The sequence below is a fragment of the Condylura cristata genome, unplaced genomic scaffold (assembly GCF_000260355.1).
Source record: "Condylura cristata isolate star-nosed mole 26May11 unplaced genomic scaffold, ConCri1.0 scaffold00020, whole genome shotgun sequence".
Lineage (NCBI taxonomy): Eukaryota > Metazoa > Chordata > Mammalia > Eulipotyphla > Talpidae > Condylura > Condylura cristata.
Genome location: NW_004567121.1, coordinates 26,939,270 through 26,958,662, shown reverse-complemented (window position 1 = coordinate 26,958,662; position 19,393 = coordinate 26,939,270). Strand labels below are relative to the sequence as shown.

The 19,393-nt window shown below is 53.0% G+C and overlaps 4 protein-coding genes across 5 annotated transcripts in view; 1 reads left to right on the top strand and 3 right to left on the bottom strand.

Annotated features, from left to right (window-relative positions):
• The window catches only part of CGREF1 (cell growth regulator with EF-hand domain 1), a 13,150-nt gene extending 12,857 nt beyond the window's left edge, over positions 1-293 (bottom strand). The window contains exon 1 of the mRNA XM_012727682.1: positions 169-293. The gene's annotated coding sequence lies outside the window, so the exon portion shown is untranslated. The remainder of the gene's footprint in view (positions 1-168) is intronic.
• A 3,155-nt stretch (positions 294-3,448) lies between these two features.
• Positions 3,449-8,022, top strand: ABHD1 (abhydrolase domain containing 1). The gene is made up of 9 exons (XM_004686047.2): positions 3,449-3,562; positions 5,815-5,975; positions 6,314-6,496; positions 6,675-6,720; positions 6,871-6,983; positions 7,090-7,263; positions 7,391-7,439; positions 7,529-7,694; positions 7,798-8,022. Exons 1-9 carry the CDS (start codon positions 3,449-3,451, stop codon positions 8,007-8,009), a joined length of 1,218 nt encoding a protein of 405 aa, XP_004686104.1. The 3' UTR covers positions 8,010-8,022.
• A 5-nt stretch (positions 8,023-8,027) lies between these two features.
• PREB (prolactin regulatory element binding) lies at positions 8,028-11,751 on the bottom strand. 2 transcript variants are annotated; one of them, XM_012727664.1, is made up of 9 exons: positions 11,405-11,751; positions 10,642-10,834; positions 10,225-10,445; positions 9,959-10,039; positions 9,736-9,860; positions 9,375-9,548; positions 9,169-9,241; positions 8,838-9,000; positions 8,028-8,350 (listed from the first exon to the last, which is right to left on the bottom strand). In XM_012727664.1, the coding sequence occupies exons 1-9, from the start codon at positions 11,537-11,539 to the stop codon at positions 8,331-8,333; spliced, it is 1,185 nt and encodes a 394-aa protein (XP_012583118.1). In that variant the 5' UTR covers positions 11,540-11,751; the 3' UTR covers positions 8,028-8,330. The 2 variants fall into 2 exon arrangements, with proteins under 2 accessions (XP_012583118.1, XP_004686423.1); XM_004686366.2 differs by having other exon boundaries at positions 8,030-8,651.
• A 1,321-nt stretch (positions 11,752-13,072) lies between these two features.
• On the bottom strand, positions 13,073-14,284 carry PRR30 (proline rich 30). Its single transcript, XM_004686046.1, has one exon. The coding sequence runs from the start codon at positions 14,282-14,284 to the stop codon at positions 13,073-13,075; it is 1,212 nt and encodes a 403-aa protein (XP_004686103.1).
• Positions 14,285-19,393: the final 5,109 nt, after the last annotated feature.

Below are 19,393 nucleotides of genomic sequence, written 5' to 3'. Positions count from 1 at the left end.
CTGAGGCCTCCACCGGCGGGCGGGCCTCTCCCCGCCGCCCAGCGGAAGGAGGATGGCGGGGCTGAGGAGGCGGGAGGGAGACGCGTGGATACCGCCCGAGTAACCGGCGACGCCGCGCCTGCCACCACCTGCAGGGAGCCAGCTGCTGACAGCAGAGACGCGACTTACTGCTGTCCTTGCGGCCGGCGGTGTGCTGTGCGTCAGGAGCTTGCCACCCTGCGGGGGTATTTTGTGTGACTGTATCCAGTGTGACAGCAGGGAGGGTGTGGCCAGCGCCGACTGATGGGGTGAGTGACACCCAGGCGTTAGGGGCGCCTCGGCTGAGCTACCTGGACTCCTCCTGAGGTGTTGGGGACACTTACGTGACAGTGCTGACTGCTGGTTCCTGGCAAATTGTCACTGTGCTGCTGACAGTCGCCTCCCTGGAGTGGCTCCATGTGAGCTGCAGGAGTGGGGTGCAGTGGGGTGGGGGTCTGGGAAAGCATCATCCTAAGGGTGCTCAGCCTAGAGTGTTGCAGAGTGTGGCTGCGTTTTGTGGTCAGAAGAGTATCGGCCCTCTTTGTCCCAGCGGCCAGTCTCTCCGCCGAGGTTACATCTTCACCCAGTGACCCCACTGACCCAAGGATTTGGCTCTTTGAATGGCTACTTGCCTCGCGGGATCTTTCAGGTCTCCCTCTCCACGAGCTCCTTCCGCCACATCCGTGACAACACTCATCAAGGTCGCCCTGTTGTCCTTCCTGTGCCTGCCATGGACACTGCCTATGCCCCCCCCCCCACGCATACAGCAGCACCCTTCCCCTGCTCAGCCTTCTCATGTCTGAGTCCCCTTTGTGTTCTCTCCTCCCGGCCCCTCTGCTCTGGGCAGGAAGCCGCCCTCATTCTGCTATGGGTTGAGCTGTGCTACTCCCCCCAGTCACATGCTGGAGTCCTAAGCCCCGTATGTCAGAACGTGACCTTGTTGGAAATAAAACAGTGCAGAAACAGGTAAGATGAGGTCAGGCTACAGCAGGGAGGACCCCAAATCCAACTAACTGGTGTCCATACAAAAAGGGGAACACTGTGTGCATGTGCACACACACATGCCAAGATAAAGGCAGTGGTTGGAGTGAAGCTTCTTCATAGCAAGGGACGCCAGACTGCCCGCCAACCACCAGAAGCTAGAGCTGGATGGAACGGATTCTTCCTCACAGTTCTCCAGAGGAACCAGTCCTGCTGACACCTTGACTGTGAGCTTCTGGCCTCCAGAACTGGGAGGCAATAAATGTCTGTTACTTAAGATACCCAGTTTGTGTGTGGTGCTTTGTTATGGCAACCTGGAGAGCTAATATAGCCTCCAAATGCTGCTGAATTCAAGTCTTGCATTCCAATCTCTACACCCCGGACTACAGCAGGAATTGAACATCCTACTGGTTGTACCCAGGTCTTCATTTATAAACATGACTAAGTGACCACGCAGGAGGTCACTGTCATTGAAAGAGAAGTTGATGATGACAGTTCCTCCCAGAAATGAGAGGCACAACTTGCTGCACAATTCCACACAAACCAGTTAGGTCAGAGGCAGAGGAGAGGAGCAAGGGAAAGCAGGCAAAGGCAAGCCAGGCAGAGGAACATTTGGTCTGCAGTGGCCAGTTTGAATAATCGTGGTGGGCTTTGGGGAGCAGGGACTGTCCCTAATTGTCTAGTGCCTGGCCCTACCTTGGCTTAGAACACAGAAATACTGGCTGTTGTGTGAGAGCTAGAGAAAGGAAGTGGTTCGGAGTGTGGACTGCAGCTCATCAGGAGAGGTAAACAACTGTGGTCATTAGTTTGGCCCTGTGACTAGTGGACACCCAAGACAAATACAGAACATAAAATGCGCAGTTAGAACATCTACCCCAACCTCCATGTGTCGGGGTAGGAGTGCATCACCTTCCACCTCAAATCTTGCCCTTCCCCCATTTCCCTACTTTGGAGGTTACTACCATGAATCCCTGAACCTATGCTGTTAGAAAAATAGGGGTCATTCATGCTTTGTTCTGCTCTTGTCACTTACTTCCAAGGCCTTGTCAACTCTGCCTCAGCCTCAGTTCTGTGAACACCTCCAACTGGCCACTTTTTCACTCCATCCTCCCAATTGATTCTCCAGTGACTTGCTATTCTAAATCATGTTGCAGACCCTTTCTTAAACCCCGATGACTTTCCTTCACCCCTAGGGTCACTCAAACACCCTCCACGTTGTGTTCACAGCCTGGTTCTGGGCCTTCTCCTGTGCTCCAGTGACATCACATTCCCTGTGGTTCCTCTAGGAAGCCCTCACAGCCAGGCTTCTGCGAATAGTTCCCTCTCCTGGAATAACTCCTCTCCACCCCCACGCCCTCACCCCTTCTCCAGGCAAAGTCCTGCCCACTTTTTGGTGTCACCTTGAATGTCGTCGCTTAGTGTCTGGATTGCGCTTTGGAGCACCCTCGTCAGTGCCTGAAAGAGCTAGTGTGTCCCTCAGTCAGCACCCCACTCTCCTAGGGCTCCACCTTAACCACACATGGAACCTGGCGCGAGGTACGTTCTACCGAAGCCTGGACTCTTTCCTAGAGCAGCTCTGCCAGGGAAGGGGGCCTGGGCACGCAAGTTTTTAAATACTGGCTCATTCTACTCTTCAGTCAAGGCTGAGGTCCTGCTGCCAATTAAGACAGGAGCAGCCTCACCGGCGATGCGGAAATGTGGCGCCTGCAGGAACTGTGTGCTGCAGCGGAGTGACTGAGTGGCTTTCTCGCGTGCGTGACTGTGTGGGATGCTACCGCCCAGTAGCTGAGCCCCTGAGTAGCTGAGGGACAGTGCGGGCGTCACCGTGTGCATGGTGTCCAGGGTGTGAGGACCACTAGGAGTGGCCACCAGGTGTCACCACCTGGGGGCGGTGTCCCCGCGTGTCGCTGCGAAAGGCCGCATTCCGTGTGGCGGGGCCGAGTGTGATCCTGGGCCCGCGGAGTCCTTTGAGTGCCGGCCGAGAGGCGGGGGCAGACGGGCCAGGCTGCCCGACTGGCCGGGGCAGAGCTTATGGAAGGGCCCGGGATGCCTCTCACCAACATGGCGGATGAGGGGGGGGTCGCCCGGCCTCTCGAGGGACTGCGCTCCCGGTGCCCGCGAAGCGGAAGCAGGAGGCGCGATGGCTCGAGATCCGGTGGCCGCGGGAGGGAGGCCGCGCGCAAGTCACCCGAGCCGGCTCAGCGCAAGGCGGCGGGTGCAGCCCCCTCAACCCCGGGCGCCTCCTCGCACCGCCCCTCGCTGCCGCGGGGCCGCACCGGCGGTGGGCGGGGTCGGGCGCCCCGAACCGCCGGGCAGGGGAGGTGGTACCTGCACAGGCATCCAATGGCACGTAACGGGCGGGGCGAGGCGCGCACCTGCGGGGCCACTAGTCAAAAGTCCAGGGCCGGAGCCAGCCGAGAACTTGGGAGTCGGAACCCAGCTGTCTAAAATGCTGAGCTCCTTCCTGAGCCCCCAGAATGGCACCTGGACAGAGTCCATCTTTCTGCTCTTGGTTCTGGGCGTTGTCCTCTACTTGGGTTACTACTGGGCGTTTGTGCCCCAGGTGGGTGCGGAGCCAGAGCGCTGGCTGGCGGGCTGGGGATACTCGGATCTAGGGGGCAGCTTGCAGCCTCGGGCTCCAGCCCCATATGGGGGCTGGCAAGGTTGGGTCTCCCACCACCGGCGAAGTTAGTCGCCCCAACCCCACCATCCCCCACACCCCGCGCTTCGGCGTGGCTCCTTTGCCGGTCACATAACGGAGAGCCCGGAGAGCCCGTTGGTGCTCACCTAGACTGCCCGCATCCCGTGCGCTTTCCATGCCAGCTGAGCTTTCTTGGCATGAGAGCGGTGCCAGCCGCCACCTATAATGTGGACAAGCATTTGGGGCAGGCGAGAGGGAAGGCACCCTGGGAAGGCAGGGAGCTGTGCAGGCTTTCCCACTCTCCTTTGCTGTTTCTCCCTGGCTGCACTGAGTGAAGGCCCGTGGGGGCTGTGGCTAAAGCCTAACAGCAGCTTCGCAGGCCCGAGCTTCTCCTGAGAGGGGGGCTTCCCCACATTGCTCAAGTCTACGGAGAGTCCTCTCCTGCATGCATGTTTTAGGTTCCTGTGTCTAGACCTTCGTGAACAGTGTGGTGTTAAGAGTATTGAAGGGGGTGATTTTTATGAACTTGGAGGTTCTTCCTGAAATCTAATCTTTTAATCATTAAGATTCTAGGTAGCTAAGAAGAAACCAATAGATTTAAGCCCTTTACAAAGATCTGTAGGGAATATTAATGTAATACCTGGGCTTTTCTGTAATTTCAGAACTTTCTACCATTACATGCATTGTGTATAAAATGCCTGCCTCATTAAAAATTTAAAAATCCAAAGTTCACATACCCTATAAATCTTACCTTAGATGTCTGACTTGGAAAGTCAGCCATTTCAGAGAAGAGCTAAACTATTTATTTGGTTGAACCAGCCACACAGAAGTCACAGAGCTGCCACTTCATACTCCAAACCTTTCCTTGACTTCCACATCGCTGTGAAAACGCAGAAGTGCCATTCTGAGGGCCTTAAGGGCATGGAATCTGGATTGTCCAGCATGGCAATGAGTTGATACTGATTCACCCACAGCAACCAATAGCGTAATACTGAGGAATGCGTCCTGAAACAATTTACTTTAGAAACCAACCTGCATAAATCAAACCTGTGGTCTAATTTGCATCTTGTTCTACACTACTGAGCTGTCTGACCAAAATCTGTGAGTAGGAGCACAATTTCTAGGTCAGGTAGACCTATGTTTGAGACTACCAGTTCCACTAACTGCAAGCGTCATGACCTTTTACAAGTTAACCTTCAAACATGATCCCTCAAGGGGATCACAGGACCTGACTCGAATTGTGGTGAGGATCTCAGGCTGTGATCATGCCCAGTGCTGAACACAATGCTTGGGACCTAACAAGCACTGAACACGTTTTACCTAATATTAGTGGGTAACAATTACTAGCTCCACTTTGCTTCTTGCTTGCTGTGGCTTTAGGCAAACAACAGAACCGAGGTTAGTTTCTTCACATATAAATCCTAGTTCACACAGCTGGGCTTAGCTCTGTCTGCAGAGCAGAGACTCACAGGCATTAACCCAGGCCTTAAGGACAGGGTACGTGTAGCACTCACGTCTCAGTCACACTACAAACTTGGCCTTTTTAGTTCACAATTTGCCCAGCCCTGCTGAGTAGTGGACTACAGGGCCTTTCAGTGCCCCAGGGCCTGCAAAAGTAGTTTTGTTTCTTGAGTATGAGGGCTTTTGCTTTGTCTAGTGTGCTCTTCCTTCACAAGCCTCAGGAGGCCAGGCCCTCGTTCACTGTCTGGAACACATGGAGGAGCTGAGAGGGCTAAGTGTCCCAGGCCCCAGCCCTTTCCTGTTACCTGGTCAGCAGGAAGAGAAAATGTGTCCACTTTGGGAATATTCCATCTTCAGTGTACAGTCTAACAGGGGCCGCGTGAGGAAGAGCAAACGGGTGCACACGAGGGAACAGAAGTGGGCAACAATGGGGCTCTGCAATCAGCGGGGTCGGGGGGCAGAGCCAGGCTCGGGAGGCAAAGGTCACCTGTGGAACATGTTGCATTTCTTCAGCCTTGCCCAGAACCCCAGGCCTTCCTGCAGCTGGACAATTCACGGGCTCAGGCACCTATCAGCCATCATGGCTCCCAGCCCTGGTTCTTAATCAACTCAGGGGCAGTTGGAAGCTGGATTTCTCACCTCCACATGAGGCTGAGCACTCCGGGCTGATTTGTGTGGGGCGGGGAGCAGGTAATTGTGTTATGTGGTTACAGAAACCTCGACTGGTAACAGGGTCCCGGTTTCTGGCCTTTCTGAAGCAACACTGTCCAATCACCATGGAGACTTTCTACCCTACGCTGTGGTGTATTGAGGGGCGACTACAAACCATATTTCGAGTCCTACTGCAATCTCAGCCTGAAGTCCCTTACTGGAGGTAAGAAGGGACAGATGGGGGCGAACATGAAGCTGCAAGTATAGGGGAGTCCAGCCTACCTCTTCGAAGAGGGTTCTTTGCCCCATCTACCTCAGAGTATTAAAGGTAAAGAATGGCTGTGTGGCAAGCTCCATCATTGCACAATCATGAGGTAATATTCAACCTTTTATGCCCCGACTACACCTTAATGTTTCATCTTAACATGTTATATAAAGCACACCCTCAGATGCTGTCGATGGGAAGCTAAGAGTTGTTTGAGGGTCTATCAGGGGACAAACCTTTTGAAGTGCAAGATGTTCCTAATAGTATCTTGGTGTGTCTTTTCTACAAAACTGCAGTGAAGCCATCCAAACCCCAGATGGAGGACAGCTCCTGCTGGACTGGGCCGGCCTACACGACAGCTCTCTCTTCCCTGACCCAGCCACGCGGCCCATTGTATTACTGCTGCCTGGAATCACGGGCAGTAGCCAGGAAAAATACATGCTGCATCTAGTGAGCCAAGCTGTAAGGGACGGCTACAGGCAAGGCTGGGCAAGGCGCTGGAGTTGGGTGATACAATTTCAAACAGAGGGGTCATCAGGCCTGGGGAGGGCTAGACTAAGGCGCCTTTTCACTGAGACCCAGGGAGGGCTTTCTGGAGGCTGCCAGAGGGGAGGGCTTCTAGAGTACATAGCTAACGAAGGACCGTGTGTGCCACAGGGCGGTTGTATTTAATAACCGAGGCTGCCGCGGGGAAGAACTGCTGGTGAGTCCCCTCCTTCCTCACCGTAGCCCTGCACCCTGCTCCCTTCAGAGATGCTGGGCCCTGGGCACCACCTATCCATCTTTGAGCCCGTCCACTTTTCTGCCTTTTGGCCAAGGCCTCCCTTCTTACCAGTGATGTGGTTTTCCTCAGACCCACAGGGCTTTTTGTGCCAGCAATACGGAAGATCTGGAGACAGTTGTGAACCACATAAAGCACCGCTACTCCCAAGCTCCACTGATGGCCGTGGGCATCTCTTTGGGAGGGTAAAGGCTGCCTGTCCAGTTTTTCCTTCCTTCACATCCTCTCCCCCTCCCCTGTCCCAACTCACTGATGCAAACACTTCATTCACGGCCCCTGGCCAACCTGCAGGATACTCGTGCTGAACCACCTGGCACGAAAACGGCAGGCTGCAGGGCTGGTGGCGGCCCTGACGCTATCTGCGTGCTGGGACTCCTCTGAAACCACCCGCTCCCTGGAGACCCCACTCAACTCACTACTCTTTAACCAGCGCCTCACTGCTGCACTCTGCCGTGTCGTGGACCGGTAGGGTTGGGGCAGGTGGGAGGGCGCCAGGGTAGGATGGGCAAGGTTCCTTACTCGTGAGCTAAGGCAGAGGCTGGGGCTCAGTCGGGTCCAGGAGTAGAGCCAACCTCCACGTGATCTTTTGCAGAAACAGAAAAGTGATAGAAAAGGTGGTCAATGTGGACTCAGTGCTTCAGGTTAGTCTTTTCGACCCCCCCTCAAATTGCTCCTCTTATGCCTTCCCACCCCATGCTCCTCCGAGCCCAACCCCCTCCACTACCCACAGGCCCGCACCATCCGCGAGTTTGATGAGCGCTACACCGCTGTGGTCTTTGGCTATGAAGACTGCGTTACCTACTACCAAGCAGCCAGCCCAAGAACCAAGGTAGACGCCATCCAGGTCCCTGTGCTCTGCCTCAATGCAGCAGATGACCCCTTCTCCCCCGTCCACGGTGAGCAGCCTGCCCCTGAGCGACTGAGAGCCCAGGGCGAGGGGGCATGGGCCTGTGCTCAGAGAGGGCGGGTGGGAGCTGACCTCTCCCACCCCGCCCCCAGCCCTCCCCCTGCAGGCTGCCCAGCACTCTCCATGGGTGGCGCTGCTCGTCACAGCCCAGGGCGGCCACATCGGCTTCCTGGAGGGGCTGCTCCCCTGGCAGCACTGCTACATGAACCGCCTCTTCCACCAGTTCGCCAAAGCCATCTTCCAGCACCCCGCGGAGCTGCTCAGCCTCGGGGCCGCCACCCCTGCTGAAGGCGGCAAGTGCTGACATGAGTGCATTCGGGGTCTTGGTTCAGTCTTCCCGCTTTATTAAATACCAACTTTTCGTGCCAAATGGGCTGAGGGTTCATTGTGCCTTTCCTCAAGGCCAGGGCAGACCATCCAGGAACTAATGGCATACCTGGCCGGGCTGGTGTGGGGCCAGCTGAATCCACAGATGACTACCTGGGGCTTTCTTTTGCCCCGTGCCTGCTCCAGCAAATGGCAGGGCCTCACGTGGAGAGCAACGGCCACAAGCTTACAGGGGGAGAAACTGCAGGACAGCAGTTGCTGGGTTCCTGGACATCTTCACATATTCCTGGACAAAGGATCATCTCAGGTCTGGAGTCTCTAGCAGGGAGAGGGAGGCAGGTGGTGTGGCCCAGGCTTTAGACTCCACTCCTGGGTGGATCCACAGATGATGAATGCCGGGTTCCCATAATTCAGCATTGCACAGGGCCACAACCAAGCCCCAGCCGAGGCAACTTCAGCTGTGGAGCCAGGGGAGTAAAGGGGTCCAGCCTCCTCTCTGGTGTAGGACTTCGGGAACTGGGAGGCTAAAGGAAGCCTGGCAAGGCACTCTGGAGCAGCAGGATGGTCATGACAATCAGCCCAACACAGAGCAGCAGCAGCAGCCACACAGGAACACTCCCTGCAGGAGGGGCAAGAAGCAATGAGAGGGCAAAGGGCCTTCACAGCCCAGGGAACAGAGCTCAGCCCATTCAGGAGTGGCAGCGGGCTACAAACAAGCTCCCTTTCCAGGGCAAGTTTCTTCTACGGCTAAAAGTGGGGCCGAGTCCCATCCCACCCCCGTCCAAGTCCCACCCCAGTGACTCACGCCGTGAGGGAAGCAGGTGCAGTTGGCAACGACTATCCACAGCCACAGAAAACAAGGCAGTTTCATGGGAGCCAAGGAGCTCTGGACCACGACCCTTTTTCTCAGGTAGAAAGGCCACGTTTGTCACCACGATGCCATGGGCCTCCCTGACGTAGTAGAGGCGCTGGGGATAAGAGTAGTGAGGGAAAATCCCGTTGGGAATACTCTTTTTGGCAAACCCTGCTCCCACCCCCAGAAGGCATTCCCTCCATAGGCTGGGCCAGATTCTTGCATGGGGCTAGAGCCCCCATCCCAAAGAGCCCACAGGACTGTGATCATCTCAACCCATTACCTGGAGGGAGAAAGCTATGTAGATGGCAACAGAGCCAGTGACTGTGCCCAGACCTAGGAAGGTCCCCGATTCACTGCAACAACAGTAAAGCACTCATTGTCAGGGAGGCCTGTGCAGCCACCTTCATTCACCAGCAACGGTTCTCAGGTGTGTCAGAAAGTCCCCCAGGTACCCACAAACCCAGCCAAACTTGCATTGCCTCACACCTGACACTAAGGCAGGAGACGACTTCCTGGCCACAGGGCTTGGTCCGAAGGGGCAAGAAGGTGGAGCCATCCCAGGCTGTGAGGTAGCAGGGTGGGGGGTGGCGCAGACGCTTGTGAGGAATCTGCACTGTGAAGAGCCGAAGCCCAGCAGGCTGATCTGGAACCTGCCCAAACCTGGGGGGGGGGGGGGGGTTCAGGGAGAGACTGTTCAGAGCCCAGGCCTACCCTACCCTCCTTACCCAGCGGGCGCCCCTGCACCCTGGTCAGGCCTGAGCTTAATACCAACCAAGACCTACAACCAGCCCAGCTTCCCCCAGTCCTTTCCCACTGTTGTTTCAGCACCGCACTAGTGGCGTCACACCTGCAGGCCTGGTAGCGGTAAGGCGTGTTAGAAAAGATGGGTCCGTTCTCTTGCCAGTTCAGCTGTGTCACCAGCTGATCCTTCTGCCACACGGAGGCCTTGAGGTCCCAGCCCACAGTTACCAACTGGTGAGGATTCAAGATTCCAAGGATGGACAGTTAGAGGACCCACTTAGTGGACAAGCAGCATAACCACCTCCTTTTCTACCCTCTCAATTACTCACCTTGCCATCAGGCCCAAAAGCCAGGTCCTGAATCTCCCCTTCATGGGCTTTGAACTCCAGCACTTTCTCCAGGCTGGGTACCTGGAGTCAAACCACCACTGTGGTTAGACCAGGCACCCGAGAGTGAAATGCTCCCCACCCTTCATCTCTTCTAACGGTCACTCAGTGCAGGCTCCACTCACGCGTTTCCCTGAACCCAGGTTCGGTTTTTCACAGCTCTGGTCATGCTGCTACTGACCCGTCCTCCCAGATCCCCCAAGTCACACCTTCCAGATGCGAACGCAGCCGTCTGTCCCTCCAGTGGCAAGTAGGGTATTATCATGGTTGAAGCACACCACTTTCTGCAGGGGATCTGAGCTGAAGTCTGTCTGCACCGCCTGCAAATTCTGGACACTGAGTTCAACCCCTTCCTGGTGGGTTTCAGCTCCAGATTTCTTCTCTGCTGGGGTGGTTCCCTTCCTTTGTCGAGGCGCCTGATCCTTAGAACCTACAATACAGACAGCCTGCCAAGTTCCAGGCTTCTAGGGTAAGTAGCCCTGCTCTCTCTACACACAGCTGGACAGCGTCCAGCTTCTCACCTGCTACTGTAACTCCACTTCCCGTCCTACTGCTTCAGTCGCTTGAGTAATCTTACTCATTCTAATCCTCATTTAAACCCCAAAACTCGAGATGGGGCTTCTCACCTGCCTTCTCTGGCTTATTTTTTCCCTTCTGCTGCTTTGTCTGGAAACGCAGGAGCTGACAGTGGGCATCCTGCCCTGCGGCAAGGATATTACCAGCCAGTGCCAAGTTCATGGTGGCCCGAGTCTCTGTGTCATGGGAGTGTAGCAAGGAGGCGCTCAGACACCCATTAATCCGCTCGAGCTGCAAAAAGTGCTATGGGAGAGAGAAACAGGCCGGGCAAGGTTCAGGGTGCCTAGAGAGCACCTCAAGGACGAACTTCTACTCCATAAAGTGAAGGAGGGACCCCCCTTTGCTGACTAGCACTTACTAGTTCACAAGACTTTTCCGAGTCCCCTCTCTCTCTACTAAATCTGTTCAGCAAGCAGGGATGGGATTATACCTCGAGTTTACAGCACAGTGATGCTCAGTAGAGCAACGAAACCTGACCTATTGGGCAAATTCCCGGTTGTTGACGACAACAAGACAAGTCAGTGTGGACCCCCATAAGCGACCCCAGATAAAACCTCTGCAGCTGCCCTGGAGGTCGAACTGAAGCATTCTAGCCTAGGCAGCGCTGTGCAGCTTTCACTTTACCTCAAGAGTTTCTCGACCGCCGGGACAGGAAACGATCGCGGGAAATTTCGCCCCAAGGCGTGAGCTATGCCGGGGATTCCCACCCAGGAAGGAGCAGGGTCCGAAACTGGGGTGCGGCTCGTCCCCGCCACCCTCCAGCATCGCCCTCAGCCCGTGGGCGACCAGGTCTCAGGGGCCCAGTGCTCTCACCACGCCATTCTTTATGCCGGTCTTGGCGGCGCCTCCTCCGCCCGCAGCGATGAGCAGCCCCGAGCTGGCGTCGACCTGAAGCGCGTACAACGGGAACGGGGCCCGGTACAGCTCCGGCACCCGCCGCCGACCCATCCCGCTCGCCGCGCACCTCACTGTCGGCACCGCGACACTCGGGACATGCCGGGTCCGGCCTTCGAGACGGTCCGGTCGCTGCCGAACTCAGTCTTGCCGCTGCGGAAAAAACCGCCGACTCCTCTCACACAGCCGGTGTTGTCACTACTCTACGCCAGGGATCAGTAAGTCTGCTCCCGACCGCTTATTCCAAGCACTTCGTCTCGCAATGCGCACGCGCACTGAGCCGGTGGCGCTTCTCGCGCAGGCGCAGAACCACCAATACGCGTCAGCACTAGCCCGCCGCGGGGTGACGTAACAATGGCGTCAGGGTTACGCTCTCCGCCCCTTTGTGACAACAGGGGCGCCATCTTTGTGCGGGGCTAGGGAGGCACGCGTCGCCTCCACCGCGAAGCGTGGCAGCGGAGGAGGGAGAGCTAAAAAAATTAAGGATAATAAAGAAATATTTGGTTTAGTGCTGTCTACACATAAGCTCTAGGAGACATACAAGCGCAACCGTTGCTTTGTACCCGAGAGTGGAAATTATCTAAGATCATTCATCTGAAATGTGACCTACTTGTCTTGCCTCTCTTAAGAAGCAACGTACTCTTCTTTTTAGAAAAGATTTATTTATGCATCCAAGAACTGGGATACAGGGGTGGCGGGGGTGAGAGGATCCCCTAGAGACATAGTGGGGAGCAGAACAGGCGGATTGACTGAAATACACTGCTGAGGGGAGCAGTGGGCAAGACAGGAAAGGTCTGCTTGTGAAAAGGCATGTTATGTCGTGTGTATGTGTGTGCGCCGTGTGTGTAGGGGAAGGGTTGCACCCTCTGACACCCTCAGAGGGAGACCACTCAGTCCCCAACGGGACAGGTCTGGTCTCTTCCAGACTCCAACCTTCTGAGGGGACTCTTGGATTTCTGATCACCAACATATGTATCCTCAGCTCTATCTGTGAGTGAATGCCAACTGGCATGCCCTTTCTTGTAAGAATGCACTTCCTGATGTTCTCCTGGGTTAGCATACATCAGTTAACCTAAGGTGTACCCAGAGGAAGGTGCCTGATGACTTCATCTTTGGGCATGCCAGTAGTGTTCCTCTAAGTTTTATTAAAGTGTAAAAGGCAAAAATGGAGCTTTCTGCAGGTCTCAGGTATCTAGGCCTTGCCTTCCTCAGATACATGGTACACATTTTCCTTGGCCACTCAATTTCCCCGACCCCCCACCCTTTGTTGGGGATTGCTCCCCATCTAACCCCCATCCTGTGGGTATAGCCCCTCACTCTGCTCAGCACAACACAGACACAAGTCTTGCAGGTTCAGGCTTTATTGGATACACTAAAGGTGGAATGGGGCCTTGAGTGCTCTTGATCCTCTTCAGCCAGGAGAGAGCAGACTCCACAAGGGACTCCCAGGGTTCAGGGCAGGAGAACACACCTGAGCTCCAGCCAGCCAGCCCTTCAGAGTATCTCGGGGGCTCCATGAGGTCTGAGGCCTGGCAGGGATGGTGGTGTTTGGAGGAGGTGTTCCAGGGAGCCTCCGTGCCTCTGGAGTTAGGGTGATGACTTTAGGAGAATGGGTTCTAGAGAGGCAGGCCTCTTTGGGGCAGAGGAAGGCCCCGGCTCCAGGGAGGTAGTGGCCTGTTTTGGTGCCTGAGGCAGAAGCCCTGAACATTGGGTGGAGTTTGGTGATTGAAGGCTTGCAGGTCTGAGGCTCCCTGTCTGGGAGGGTGCGCCTGAAGCTGAATTTGCCAGGCCCTGAGCCACAGGGGTTGGAGCTGCAGGAGACCGGGATGCCGGTGGGTGATACCCACTGGCCTGGGCGGCCTCTCCCTGGGGCTCTGCTTCCTTCCGCCTTCTTTCGGGCAACAGATGCAAGGCCCTGGCCTGGCCCTGAGGCAGGCGAAGGCCAAAGCCGATGCCTATTCGGAGTGGTCCGGATTCCTGGTCCTGTGTATAGGGCAGTAGTTGGGGGAAGGCAAGCAGCCGGGGGCCAGTTTTGTACTTGGGGGCAGGGCAAGAGGGAGTGCGGGCGCGGAGGCACACCAAGCACACGGGGTACTCCACAACTGGCGGCACCTCGCCGGTTTCGCCTAGCCACAGGCGTTGCAAAAGCAGTAGGCGCAGGTCCTGAGCAATGCGGCGGTGCCCCAGGTGGGCCACCAGGGCCTGGGCGAGGGCTCCTGGGTCCCTGAACTCTGCAGGGTCCCTCTCGCTTGCCACGCATTCCCCCACCGCACCAGGGGACCTGGTGTCCCCGTACTGATGCCAGTGCCATGACTGGGTGTTGGGCTGACTCCCACAAGAAAGTGGGCTGGGGCTCGGAGACATGGGAGTGGGCCTAGGTGGGTCTTCCAGGTGGGAGGGAGACTGGCAGCATGAGTTTGGGAGGGATTTCTCTGGCTGACAGGGAGAGAAGGAGTGAGTAGGAGAGGAGTAAAACAGGTGGGAGGGAGACGGGGAATGTGAAAAGGGGATAAAAGGGAAATTCTGATGAAAGAAAGTGGGGGAACTCGGGAGAGAGGAAGAGTAGGGATGTAGGACAAACTCCGAATTTGAGTCAGAAGAGTAGAAGTGGGAGCCAGGTGAGTGAGTCCTTGGGGGAGGGGAGCACGTTTGTGGGGGAGGGGGGTGTGCTTGCTGGGGAGACTGAGGAGGCCCTAGGTTAGTGGGAAGAGAGTCTGAGCGCTGTGAGGGGCTCTGCAGGGTGTGTCCAGGGGGTGCTGCGTTCTGTAGCAACACCTGCTCCTTGTTTTGAGGCAACATTGCCTTGAATCCAGAAGGGACGAAGGGGGTGTTAGGACCAGAGATTAGAGACCTGGCGGAGTCAGGACCAATATCTCTGAGCCCAGGCCTGGCTGGGAAATCCAGGCCTCTGCGCACACAGTGTGGCTCCTGCCTGGCTGCCTGGCGCCACTGAGGGCGGCAGCTATAGTCCCAGGCCCCTCCAGGGTCTAGGCAGGAGCTTGGGTCTGAACGTGGCCTCTCAGTTATTCCATCAGCCACTGACGAGGGGTATGTGGGGCTGCCGAAGCCAAGCTGCCTCTTGGGAGCTGAGGGGCAGCAGCGACAATGCCTGGGCCGGGGAGGAAGGGAGGAAGACACAGCTGTCCAGCCTGTAGAGAAAGAAACAGCCCGGGATGCTGTCTGGCTTTGCTTTGCGTGCCCGTTTCCAGGCTGTCTTGTCAAGACCCTAAGCCCATGTGACCTTTGGGTCCAGACAGCTGGCAAAATACTCCAGGGAAGGTGAGAACCCAAGAGAGAAACAGGGGAGGAGGGAGGCTGAGGGAGGGTGGAGCTGGAGGCGGCTTGGGGGCAGTGGGCTGGGATGGGGCTGGAATGGAGTGTTCTGTTGTGAGCTCTTACCAATCCAGGTGCCTCTGAGATGTGCTCACAGGCTCTCCGGGGCTGAGGGGACCTGGGAGAGGGGCGCAGAGTCACCAAACAGTGGCTTTAACCGTCCTCCACCCCATCACTTGTTACCCTGAACTCTGACCAGTTCTCTGTCTGAACCTCCGGCCTTCGGGATCTTTCTCCGTCCTCCTTCAGCCAGGAGACGTTTTTTCGGATACAGGTTTCTGCTCTCCTAAACCTGAATCAGGGATTCCGCCAGCATCCTGGTATCCTGCCCCTTGGCCACCCCTAAAGCTGGTGTCCTTGGCTCAGCCTGGCCACGTCCAGCGGCTTATCACGCCCAGTAGCAGCAGTGACAGTGGGCCAGCTGATGAAAGCTCTGGGAGACAGACTTTGTTTAAGGGGTGGCATTGCCGCCCCCCTTGGGAGCTGGTAGCCCCATCCCCTGGGGACAGTTCTCCCTGGTATCTAGTGCCTATGTCATAAAGGTCAATTGCTGACATCGTAGTTTCTCCTCCTCAAGGTTCTGGGAACTTCTTTCAGGGGATCAACAAAAGGCTGACCCTTGACCAAAGTAGGCAAAATGCTTCCAGGCAATGGGGCTCCCTTTCGTGCACTAGCTTCACCCCTGCTGTCCGCTCCCCGCTTCCTCCAACCAAAGCTCTCCCCAGCTATAGTTTATCTGAGCTTTCCTTTCTGCTCCTGCTTTCCAAGTAGTGGCTCATGCTTTACACGTTTCCATCCCCTTGGGATATACTTAGGCTTTAATAGCTATTTTCTTAACAGCTTTATTGAGATATGATTCACATACCATACAGTCTAACCATTTAAAGTGCAAATCTGAGGCCCCCCTGATGGCAAAGGGGTTAAGTCTCACCACCATGAAGCTATCGGCAGCCGCTGAAGCACAAGTTCCATTCTGACCAGGGAGCTGACCCACCTGGCACAGCAGACCTCTCCTGTCTGCCCGCTGCTCCCCTCAGCAGTGTACTTCGTCTATCTGCCTGTTCTGCTCCCTGCTATGTCTCTGGTGAATCCTCTCACTCCCCACACCTCTGGCCTGCACCCCAGCCCTTATATTCATAAATAAATAAAAAATATTTTCTTAAAAACTATGCAATTCTGCTTTCTAGTGTACTGACAGGGTTGTGAAAACTGACTACAATCTAATTTTAGTATATGCTTGTACTTCCCAAAAGAAATTTCATACCCAGTGAAAGTCACTCCATTCCTCCTCCTCCCTACCCCCACCTCATCCACCCTCTCCTTGGAAACTATAAATCTACTTTGTTTCTATAGATTTGCATATTCTAGACATTTCATATAAGTGGAACATAGGCAATGTAACTTTCACTTAGTATAGTGTTTTCAAGCTTCATCTATGTTGTAGCAAGTTAACATTACTTTTTTATTGCCAAATAATATTCCTCTATGTGCATAGACCATAGTTCATTTCCCCACTCATCCCCAATTCTGTTTTGCTTCTTTCTCAGCAATTATGAACAATGCTTCTGTGTATACTCTTGTTTTGTATGGACAAATGCTTTCATTCTTCTTGAGTAGATGCCTAGGAGAGGAATTGCTGAGTCACAATGAGTCCATATAGTCCTTTGATGCTTAATAATAATTCTGAGAAATGCTTCATTAGGTGATTTCATCTTTCTAATATCATAGCCTACTACACACCTAGGCTACATGGTACAGCTTTTTAGGACAGTCACCCTATATCCCACTGACTTAGACCAAAAATGGTTAGGCCATGCATGACTATTTTACATTTTGATGAACTGTCAAACTGACTTCCAAATTAGCTGTGCCATTTTTCAGCCCCACCAGCAAGGTATTCATCTCCTCCAGAAACAACTTCACAGACACACCCAGAATCATGTTAAACCAAGTATTTGGCCACCCCGTGGCTTAGTCAAATTGGCACATAAAATTAACACATAATGAAAAATGAGATACCCTTCCAAGGGTCTGGGATGTCTGGTTTAGAGGAGGCTTTGCCCATGTCAGTGTTTCTAATTCTCTTTCTTTTTTCTTTTGTGCCCTCAAGGCAATTCATCATAATAAAATCAGGATATGTGTAAAGTGAGAGATGACTCTTCAATGTGGGCAGTGGGAAAAGAGAACCAGGCAGTCTCAGGCATCTCAGATACTTGGTTCAACATAATTCTGGGTGTGTCTGTGAAGGAGTTTGAAAGGTGAGACACAGCCACAGGAACTGAGGGGTTTCCTGGGACATGGGACTTTCAGTCCTAAAATTAAGACAGAGAAAGTGGGACAATTGGTCACCCTAGAATTTAAGTCTTTTTGGAAGATATTCATACCATCTAGGCTTATGAGACCCCAATTTAAAGATTGCTGTCCTAACAAACATTTCTGTCAGTTACAGTTACTTCAGTTTATACCACCTACTCTCTCCCTTACATTGTGTTCACTAGCATATGCTTAATAAAGCTTTATTAAAAGAGAGTTTGACATCTAAGTGTTTGGCATCCCTGTTGGGAACCTGATACTGCAATGCAGTTGTTTGCTAGTTGTTTTGCCTGCAGTTGTTTTCAGCCACACCATCTTCCACCTTGCTGCTCCAAGCCTGGACAAGAATAGCTTGTTCTATTCTTGGTCTATTTCTTTCAAATTTGTATAATGTGCTCTTTCCAGCAATCTATAAATGTTTGTTGAGAGGATGAATGAATGGGTAGGATAGTTATCTGGAAGGACTTGGTTTTTAATTTTCTGTTTGGGCTGCACATTATAATATGAGAGGAAGAGGCTGCTTGCTCAACTAACTTTGGTTTTTGGGAAATCATGATTTGAGGAAAAGTGTTAGGCAACTACAGAGAGGTAAGTATTCAAAAAGGGGAGAAAGGAAAAATTCTGGAATCTCAATTCGGTTCCTACTTGCTTGCCAGGAAATTTAAAAACTGAATCAGTAAGCAGAATGCGAGCTCTAGGAAAGAAAGCAGATGATCACAGTGGCCAGAGGGGGTTCAAAGCAATAACGTGTGGAGCACATATCGCCATCTGCTTGCTGTGTCATCCGGGAAGGCAGTTGTATCTGCCACTCTGTAGGGTAAGAAATGTGCTCTTGATCATGCCATCTCCACACTATCCCCAGGTAAGTGCCAGAATGCCAATTTATAAATTTACCCCAGAAAAAGTGGCCCACATGGACAAGGAACAATCACATATTTCTCTCAATAGACTTGCTCTTTGAGAAGTCAAAATATAATCAGAATCCACACTGTTGACTTTACATGAAATGTCATAGCCACCGGGACAGATTTTCTGCATTTAATATCACCAGGATTCTCAAATCTATAGACAGATCTGCCTGGAAGTCAGAAAGATTGGAAGTCAGAAAGAACAAGGTAATTTGGACAAATTAATTGATTACATAGTAGCCACAAGCGAGGAGAGTAAGCTTCATTCATCCTAATAGAAATATTACTCTAAGTCTTTTGGGCAAAGTGCCTCTTGTTCTGAGCAGTGCTGGGATAAAGATGAGTATCACGAGACTTACCTCTCTGACTCATCTTATTCTTCCAATGTTGATTCACAGATTCTCTCAAACTAACTACTGTGAGATTTGCTAGGTGGGAATTGAAATTTGCACACATGGGACTTGTGGCCCAATTTTGAGATGACTTTATTCTTTGCTTCAGATGAAGATCTCAAAATGTGGCGAGTTGTAGAGAAGCCAAGTCACCCCCTCCTGTAAGTCACCCCTCCTGCTGTCTTACTTGATAGCTTGCTGGCAGCTTTGTAATTTGTGACAACGCACAGTGGACTAAAAGTCAAAGAAACTCTGAGTTGGGGGGTATAAGGAAGAAAAGGTGTTTGCATGCTCCGTTGAGGTTGTAAAGCAGTACAATTTACCTTATTCTCAAATAGCTACAGGTGCCTGAGTACAGTCCTTGGGTACCCACCACATATATTTTCCCCAGTTGGTTGTGTTTCCTACTTTTGAAGTGAACTTTCTAGCCTGGGGTTATAATGATGCCCTTGTATTTTGGTTTTGTGAAGAGTCTTGACAGAGTGGAAAAATGTATTGAAATGCAGGTTGAAGTACTAAGTTTTTGCCTTTTATCTTCACAAATAATACACAAATTCCACTGTCTAAATTGGAAACAACACAGTCACGTAGTGGGGTGTAGAAGTCAGCTTTGATGCTATTCCTATTTGTACTCTTTCCAGGAATGCCTGCTGTTGCCTTCTATTTTTGGATATAACTAAAATCATAAGCTGATTAACTGTAATTCATTCTCTCTGTTTATATATCTCTATCAGCTTCTGAAAGGGGTTTGCTCAAATCAACAATAGTTTTTGACTTTTTAATTTCTTCCTGCATTACTGTCCATCGTTGCATGATTTATTTTTGAGACTATCTTGTTAGGTGAAAATATTTATGTCAAGGATTACATTTTATTCATTTTTCTTTATTATTTAGCAAAACACAGTAAAAAACTTAAAAGACAAATCAACCAAGCTTGTTTCTCAAGAAGTTGGAAAATGTGC

Coding starts and splice junctions, on each gene's coding strand:
- PREB (XM_004686366.2), bottom strand. CDS start 11,539: ATGGGTCGGCGGCGGGTGCCGGAGCTGTACCGGGCCCCGTTCCCGTTG. Junction 10,446..10,641: donor AAATAAGCCAGAGAAGGCAG/GTGAGAAGCCCC, acceptor TCTGTATTGTAG/GTTCTAAGGATCAGGCGCCT. Junction 9,242..9,374: donor GTCTCCTGCCTTAGTGTCAG/GTGTGAGGCAAT, acceptor CTGTTGTTGCAG/TGAATCGGGGACCTTCCTAG.
- ABHD1 (XM_004686047.2), top strand. CDS start 3,449: ATGCTGAGCTCCTTCCTGAGCCCCCAGAATGGCACCTGGACAGAGTCC. Junction 5,976..6,313: donor CCTGAAGTCCCTTACTGGAG/GTAAGAAGGGAC, acceptor ACAAAACTGCAG/TGAAGCCATCCAAACCCCAG. Junction 6,721..6,870: donor GCCGCGGGGAAGAACTGCTG/GTGAGTCCCCTC, acceptor GGTTTTCCTCAG/ACCCACAGGGCTTTTTGTGC.
- PRR30 (XM_004686046.1), bottom strand. CDS start 14,284: ATGTTGCCTCAAAACAAGGAGCAGGTGTTGCTACAGAACGCAGCACCC.